Consider the following 9,209-nt stretch of genomic DNA (forward strand, 5'->3'; position numbering starts at 1 on the left):
GTCCTCGAATCTGATTGGCTGATAAGAGTGCGATATTCTAATGATATCAGAACTCCAACCGTTTCACTGTTTGTATCACTCCGCTTGCAGTATTTCTCACAGCGAGTGTCATGGCGGACTTCCAAATCCACTATAATTTGTATAAATAATACTGTTTGCGGAATGCAGTTTTAAGAGTTTTCATATAGCACTGCTACTTTCTTTCTGGTCCTCGAATCTGATTGGCTGATAAGAGTGCGATATTCTAATGATATCAGAACTCCAACCGTTTCACTGTTTGTATCACTCCGCTTGCAGTATTTCTCACAGCGAGTGTCATGGCGGACTTCCAAATCCACTATAATTTGTATAAATAATACTGTTTGCGGAATGCAGTTTTAAGAGTTTTCATATAGCACTGCTACTCGTGTGATATTGCTTATATATAACATTTTTTTTATGGGAGTATGAGAACCTTTTTTACATGTTGGTAATGAGAATTTGGGAAGACAATGTGCAAATCATAGTTTACTTATATTACTATTAAAACATTTTAGTGGTTATAAAATAACCTTTCTTTATACAAAACACTATTATTTTTTTCTTGTGATTTTGGTGTAAAATATGACATTTCTTGATGCGATTGTTTGATATTCACACTTTTGTAGCCCATTATCTGACTGCTGGGGTGGGATCACTGGTTTCAAGCATTTAGAGGAGGTTGACACTCAATAAAATTTGCAAGAGAATGTCATATAAGAGACTTATTAAGCCTAAAAATCAAAAGAACAATTATATTTAATTGGAAGTTTATATAGCTATAATAAAAAACAAAAACCATTTTTGGACCATTATGTTTCTTCAACGGTCCCAAAAAAACTTGTACTGCTCCAATGCTGATTTTCATTGCTCTAATGCAGTAATTATGTAAAATATGCTAAATATAACTGATTTTATTGTAATGTATTTTATAAAAAATATTACCATTAAAATATTTTATGAAATATGTAACGAAACAAACCTTTCTTTATCCAAAAACATTATTTGGCATAAAATGATGACACTTCTTGACAGGTTTTGTGAGATTAACCCTTTTGCAGCCCATTATCTGACCCTGGGTTGGACAGACCCCAGGTTTGAGAGCTTCGGGGTCATTACCAAGCAAATTTAATCTCAGCCCAAATGAGATTGTACTACTGCGCTCTCTGATGGGCTGCATCATGGCTCAGTAAGCCTCTGCACATGGTGAATCGCATGTCCCTGGATGACTCTCGCCCGTCCACACCCCATGACTGTGCACACGCAGCGCCATCATGACTCTATGCTACAGGGCCAAACTAGAGGGTGAAGCAGTTTAAAGAGGTGGGATTGATGATTGTAAGCATTTAGAGGGCATTCGTACATTTAGGTAAATCTCAGGAAACATGGAAAGAAAATATAATGTATGTGTGTATATATATATATATATATATATATATATATATATATATATATATATATATATATATATATATATATATGTGTGTGTGTATTTCTTTCTGGTCCTCGAATCTGATTGGCTGATAAGAGTGCGATATTCTAATGATATCAGAACTCCAACCGTTTCACTGTTTGTATCACTCCGCTTGCAGTATTTCTCACAGCGAGTGTCATGGCGGACTTCCAAATCCACTATAATTTGTATAAATAATACTGTTTGCGGAATGCAGTTTTAAGAGTTTTCATATAGCACTGCTACTCGTGTGATATTGCTTATATATAACATTTTTTTTATGGGAGTATGAGAACCTTTTTTACATGTTGGTAATGAGAATTTGGGAAGACAATGTGCAAATCATAGTTTACTTATATTACTATTAAAACATTTTAGTGGTTATAAAATAACCTTTCTTTATACAAAACACTATTATTTTTTTCTTGTGATTTTGGTGTAAAATATGACATTTCTTGATGCGATTGTTTGATATTCACACTTTTGTAGCCCATTATCTGACTGCTGGGGTGGGATCACTGGTTTCAAGCATTTAGAGGAGGTTGACACTCAATAAAATTTGCAAGAGAATGTCATATAAGAGACTTATTAAGCCTAAAAATCAAAAGAACAATTATATTTAATTGGAAGTTTATATAGCTATAATAAAAAACAAAAACCATTTTTGGACCATTATGTTTCTTCAACGGTCCCAAAAAAACTTGTACTGCTCCAATGCTGATTTTCATTGCTCTAATGCAGTAATTATGTAAAATATGCTAAATATAACTGATTTTATTGTAATGTATTTTATAAAAAATATTACCATTAAAATATTTTATGAAATATGTAACGAAACAAACCTTTCTTTATCCAAAAACATTATTTGGCATAAAATGATGACACTTCTTGACAGGTTTTGTGAGATTAACCCTTTTGCAGCCCATTATCTGACCCTGGGTTGGACAGACCCCAGGTTTGAGAGCTTCGGGGTCATTACCAAGCAAATTTAATCTCAGCCCAAATGAGAAATAACCAAGCTAAGGTCATATATATTTTACTGAGGTTGTAAATAATGTCAGCGCATATGATCCAAATAAAATATTGATGCGCAGATTGAATGGCATTTTGATAACAAACCGTTCAGGTTGTCCACTAATGAAGGCAGTCAGCCAATCAGTGAGAATCCGGGTCATTACCAAGCAAATTTAATCTCAGCCCAAATGAGAAATAACCAAGCTAAGGTCATATATATTTTACTGAGGTTGTAAATAATGTCAGCGCATATGATCCAAATAAAATATTGATGCGCAGATTGAATGGCATTTTGATAACAAACCGTTCAGGTTGTCCACTAATGAAGGCAGTCAGCCAATCAGTGAGAATCAGGGCTAAAGAACGTGACAGCTAATCAATGCCTACCAGTTCCTTCACCCATTTGCCAAGAAGTAAATTTCTTTCATCATTCTCCTTCTGCCATTCAGCCATCTCCCCCTTTGCAGTGGAAAAAGACTGTTTGTTAGCTAGCTAGCCACACCATGCTTTTTCATCCTCCTGACAGGGTTGTGACCAGGAGGGCCAACAGTTCTAAGATAATGGCCAATTATAATAACGGCCGGTGCATCTCTACGAGACCAGGTAGAGTGTGGCATTGGGAGCCTTTACGGCATATGGAAACTGCACTTCAAACTGGGCGGAAGACGGAATGCCATAACAGCGCAGCCCACTAACACCAACCTGTTACCAATACATGCTAACAACCATAGTGGTGACACCATGGCGACAAGAGATCGGAAAGACGTTAATGTGGAGCTTGATAGTACACCTGCAGGTTTCACTTCAACAGCAATTTAAATTCTATATGAAATCCACGTTCTGTAATGTGGACGTTTATCACAGAATGTGCCTTTTATATAAAACATTCATAAATGTATAGGCAGAAACAGTTAGGGTGTAAAAGCTTTTATGTGTTACAAAATTATATATATAGTTTACCATTTATATTTTTTGTAACATAAAATATAAATTGTATTTCTAATATATATATATATATATATATATATTTCTATGTTTTATTCTATACATTATATATTACATGATTTAATTTTATATATTTTATGAATTAATAAACATATAATTATATATATATATATAAATATATATCATTTTTATATGTAAAACAATTGTACATTTTATTACATAAATACACAAATTCTATATATATACAATTTTTATTTGTAATTTTTGAATACATTTTTTTCCAAAAGTAAAAAATAAGTGTCAAAAATATATTCATATATTATATCAATTTATGTATATTAATATTATGTGTTCTATTTTATATAATTTTTTTAAATAAAAAATGTATGTATGTGTGTGTATGTATATATAAATATATATATATATATACATATATATGTATATTTTAGGGGTGTAACGGTACACATATTCATACCGAAAATGTTTGGTACAGGTCTTACGGTTCGGTACGCATGTGTACAAAACAAATCGTTGCATTTTTTCTGGAAATTCAGACAATAAATGGCGTTTTGACGCTCTTTGATGTGGCGTGACATGTCAGCGTATTCTAACGCCTCAGTTTTGAGGGCAGTGCGGAGCGTGATTACTAGTACTTTATTACTAGTTTTTATCACCCCTCACGTAATCACTCAATTATTCATTCATTTTTATCCATAATAAAATTTTTATTATAATGAATTTATTCAAAGAAAGAGCAGTTTGTTCAGTAAACCATTGTTAAATAAAAAAAAAAGCAATTAATGTTTAGTTTTTTTCCTCCTGCTGTACCGAAATCATACCGAACCGTGACATCAAAACCGAGGTACATACCGAACCGTCGTGTTTGTGTACCATTACACCCCACCCCTATGTATATAATTAATGTTAATTCATTATAAACAATTACAGATGATCTTAACAAAGCAATTAGCCTGTGTCTGACCAGTCCATAAATACCACAACAACTTAAAATCACACAATTAATGTGGTTAAACAATGTAATTGATTGACAGCTTGTTAAAAAGAGTAACACGCAGCTGCACTTGGATACAGTTTGTGAACAGACTGACCAGTCGGTGCAAACCCTAAATGATATATGACTTACTAATAATTCATCTCACCTTCTTTGCACTCGAGAGCGACTCTAGACTCCAGGTTGTCCATTTGCAGCTGGAGTCTTTTGAGAGTGCGGTCTGCGTCGCGGGACTTGCGCTTGTAGGCGATGAGCACCGCGATGATGACCAGCAGCAGGAGGCCTCCCCCTCCTCCGATCCCGATGATAGCAGGCAGGGTGAGAAGGCTGTCGGAGTAGATCTGCAGCGTGCCGGGGGAATATTCAAACCCTCCTGCCCGGATCTGTAACAGAGGCACAGGAGACCTGGCTCATCGAGGTGCAGGAAGCAAATCTTGTGTACTGGTCTGCGATCTGCAAATAGCCGCGATTAGCATTCGTAAATTTGTTGTGGCAATTAATTTGTGAGAATCAGCTTTTTGCGTCAAGAATGCAACAGCAGCTTTAAACAAAGACCCAAATTAAAACTTTATGAGCCAATCACATTTGTGAGACAAGCTAAGAGATTGAAAACCCATTTAGCTTGAAATGTCCTATTATTACTGGATCATTTCAAGCTTGTATGTCGAAAATAGAAAATTTAACAAGGAACCGTGTGATTGTTTACATAGCTCTATCTTGGCAAAAATCAGTCCACACAGTGTCAAGGTGTTTGTTTTAACCATAAACATGTTTGTACAACAGAACAGTTAAACGTTTATCAGATGAAGATCATTTATTTTTTCTAAAGAAACTGTGAGGATGTTTATCTAATAAAACCTTCCAACAATACGATATGGCACTGCTTAGCCCTTGCAAAATCTGTATGGTATCTTAGATGCAGTACTGGGTAGTAACTGATTGCATGTAACCTTGATTATGTAATCAGGTTCTAAAAATTAAAGGATTAGATTGAAAACAAAGTATATATACCTACGTCACACGTGACCTTCCCAATATGATTACATAATGCTCGAAGTCGCAGACAAGCGTCACAGAGCTAGTGCAAGATGAGCATTTGTGGTTAAAAGTATGTATATATAGGTTCTAAAAATTAAAGGATTAGATTGAAAACAAAGTATATATACTTACGTCACACGTGACCTTCCCAATATGATTACATAATGCTCGAAGTCGCAGACAAGCGTCACAGAGCTAGTGCAAGATGAGCATTTGTGGTTAAAAGTATGTATATATATTTTTTTTTTTTCGCTTCGCTAGATAAGACCCTTATTCCTCATCTGGGAATGTGTAGAGCCCTTTGAAGCTGCATTGAAACTGCAATTAGGACCTTTAACCCATTGGCTCCCATTGAAGTCCACAATATGGAGACAAATCCTGGAATGTTTTCCTCAAAAATCTTCATTTCTTTTTGACTTAAGAAAGAAAGAAATGAACATCTTGGATGACATAGGGGTGAGTAAATGATCAAATTTTAATTCTGGAAGTGAACTAATCCTTTAAGTACTTGTAATTAGATTATATTACATTTTAAAATACTCATAATCAGACTGCAGTTACTTTTTTACTTTTATTGTTTACATGATTACATATTATTCACATGGTCACATGACATGCAGGTAAACAGGTATAACATTTCCTATTTTTATTAAGTATTTTATTTTCATAATTGTTATTTTAAAAAGATTTATTTAAATTGTACATTTTCATGATTTAATTCATTATTAGCTTTTCATTAAACTCACAAACCCCAGTATGGGAAACTTTGATGTAATATAATGTTTAATGCACTTCATAACAATTCATTATTGTTCATAACATTGTTAATAACAATGAATGCATTAATTCATTGCTAATAACAACACGTCATGTAAATTAGAATCAGTAATGGACTACAATTTGCAAGTACAGTAATCTACCCAGAACTGCTTAGAGGGCATAATTTCAATTAAAACGTCTATGAGATATTTTGTCCATTTTATCATCCAGTAGACGAAAATCAAGGACAAGCACTTATAATTGATATATTGATATATATCAATTTAAAATATACATTTAGTATAATTAATTATTAATACATTTTATAAAGCAATTAACCTGTGTCTGACCTGAACATAAATTCCAGTAATGACTTATCATAGTTAATTAAAAAAAATAAATAAATCCCACCCCTCTTCAACAACTCACACAATGTGAGGTATCATTCATGTAAAAACAAATCATGCACAAAGTTCATTACATCGAGTTAGAGGTGTAGAAATACAGTAAAATGCTTTCGCAAACCGCGCTAACATAAATATTTGGAACTCCAGTGAGACATTACGTGAGCGTATGTACTGCACCGCAGGCATTGTGGGCTGTCTGCAAAACTACAGGGACCCCTGTGAAGGCATGGGGTCAAAGATCGCAGCCATGCAAAATCTCCTAGAGAGACTCTCTCTAACAGGGGTCGCAGTGGTCAATGCACAGCTGTGTGACGAACACACTCACATCATCACACATGTATACACACACATTCTCTAATTCTCACATACAGGCCAAAAGATACAAAAATCACACACACTGAGAGCTGCCAGACGTGATCCAATGCACCAAGGGCGGCCCCTAAGTAGGTCACTGTACATGGGACAAGAGCACAGCTGTGTCTGCGTCTCCCCGGCCTCGCCTCACATCGCCTCTGAGTGCCGCACGGGAAGGCAACGCAAAGAGACACGTCTATTTTTGAACCAGCATTTTTCAAAGAGCATTTGTACAAACATATATTTCACACAATTTCTCAGAATTCAATGTGACATTTGTGACAAAAATAATACGAATGCAGAAAACAGGCGTAAATATTTTTCTTCTCGGAGCATTTCGCTTTTAGAGCCATCACAACGAATGACAAGCTGCGACGAGATAAAGAGCGTCCTTTCAAGACATTTTCCTTCAGCGGGGCATTCGGTTGGTGTTAAGTTCATTCCTGGCTGCGAGTTGTCATTTCCAATCTTTTGACATTTGGTCAATGTGAACTTGAGGATCTAAGTACATACCGTCACTTTGTGCTGTCCGGTGAGGTTGGGCCACTCGCACAGCAACTGGGTCTCAGAGAGCGTCAGAATGCACGGGGTCTCTCCGATAAACACTGTGTAGTTAAGTCTGGAGTTACCGGGAGCGACAGGAATCAAATTACGACCCTGTAATGACAACACAATAGAAAAAGATATCATCAGATATGAAAAGAAACAATAAAATATAACTAACATGAATCGTTTTAACATAAATCATGTTTTTCTCATGATTCTCAACAGGGCTTTGCCATGTAACATTTAAAAGCATCAACTATGCTAATAACTATAATTTCCATCAAAAAAATACTGTTGCAATAAACAATATAAAAGAAAACAATATTTGTTGGCAACAAGTAATTTATGTTACATTATATATATATATGACATAAAATATAAATGTAAGGTTATAATTTTAGATTTGCATTTATTATTATTATCATCATCATAAACATTTATGAAGTTTTTTAAATATTATTTTTATATATTTATGTATATATATATTTAATACAAATATAGTTACAATATGTATATATATATGACATAAAAATGAATTAAGGTTTTAAATTTAGATTTGCATTTGTTATTATTATTATTATTACTATTATTATAATCATCATAATAATAAACATTTCTGAAATTAAATTATGTATATATGTCTGTCTATATATATATATATATATATACATATATATATTTATATATGTATTTCTTTGTTAAAAAAAAACAATATTTGTTGGGAATTTAAGTAATTCATGCGTTTATGTGTATTTGTGAAAAATATTCATTAAAGTTTAGAATTGTCTACATTATTACTGCAAATAAACATTTTATACTTTAAAATAAAAAAATATAAAACAGTTTATATTACATTTGTGTATTATTATATTTGTATGTGTCGTCACACACACACACACACACACACTATAAAATATACAATAGAAAATGTAATTCATATTAAAAATAAATTACACTACATATGAAAATGATACATTTATAATAAAAACTGTGAAATCACACATTTAAATAATCAAAATGTTTTGTGTTGCAACAGTGAAAATGTTGGCAGGGAAAAGGTTTATAGAATGTCTATAGATATCTAAAATATTCCTTTAAGATGCTGGAATGGATTTTCAAGATAATAGTAATGGTCTCTTTTTGTCTGAATTAAATTTAGCATCACATAACCTTGGACACGTAAAGGTCATGCAGATATTGATTTTAAAAAAGCAAAGAAAACCCCACAGGCTTGAACAGATATGAACATATCCTGCGACTGATCTCCTCAAAGGAAATAAACAGAATACTCTCGGAATGCTCTGCGGCCACATGGACAGAAGGGACGGGAAAAAGAAATGTTGATGAACAACAGCAAAGCACCAACAGACCCCCCCTTCCCCCCCGTTCCTCAGGGTTCAGCGAGGCCACGGCACGACGCTCTTTAATGCAAATTCTGCTCCCTCTCCCCCTCTCATCTCATCCGCGCCGCCAACCCCAGATCAAATTAGATGAGAAATTAATTGCGTGGAGAATGTGATGCATCTCCAGAATATCCCTGATTATTTCACCAAATTGCATTTTCGTATTTTCCTTCGCTTTGCTAATGCACCGGGTTGTTTTCTCCCCCCCCCCCTCCAATAAGCCAGGCGGGGGGTCGGGCATTAAGTAAAAAGGTTTCGTT

General features: G+C 34.3%; 1 protein-coding gene across 1 annotated transcript in view; it reads right to left on the minus strand.

Annotated features, from left to right (window-relative positions):
* The window catches only part of LOC107594031 (plexin-A1-like), a 235,444-nt gene that overhangs the window by 32,969 nt on the left and 193,266 nt on the right, over positions 1-9,209 (minus strand). Inside the window, exons 19-20 of the mRNA XM_016283960.1 lie at positions 7,514-7,657; positions 4,591-4,825 (exon numbers count right to left, since the gene is read on the minus strand). Of these exons, the coding sequence (XP_016139446.1) occupies positions 4,591-4,825; positions 7,514-7,657 (379 nt within the window). The remainder of the gene's footprint in view (positions 1-4,590; positions 4,826-7,513; positions 7,658-9,209) is intronic.

The sequence above is a fragment of the Sinocyclocheilus grahami genome, unplaced genomic scaffold (assembly GCF_001515645.1).
Source record: "Sinocyclocheilus grahami isolate Dianchi unplaced genomic scaffold, SAMN03320097.WGS_v1.1 scaffold178.1, whole genome shotgun sequence".
In the NCBI taxonomy this organism is placed as follows: domain Eukaryota; kingdom Metazoa; phylum Chordata; class Actinopteri; order Cypriniformes; family Cyprinidae; genus Sinocyclocheilus; species Sinocyclocheilus grahami.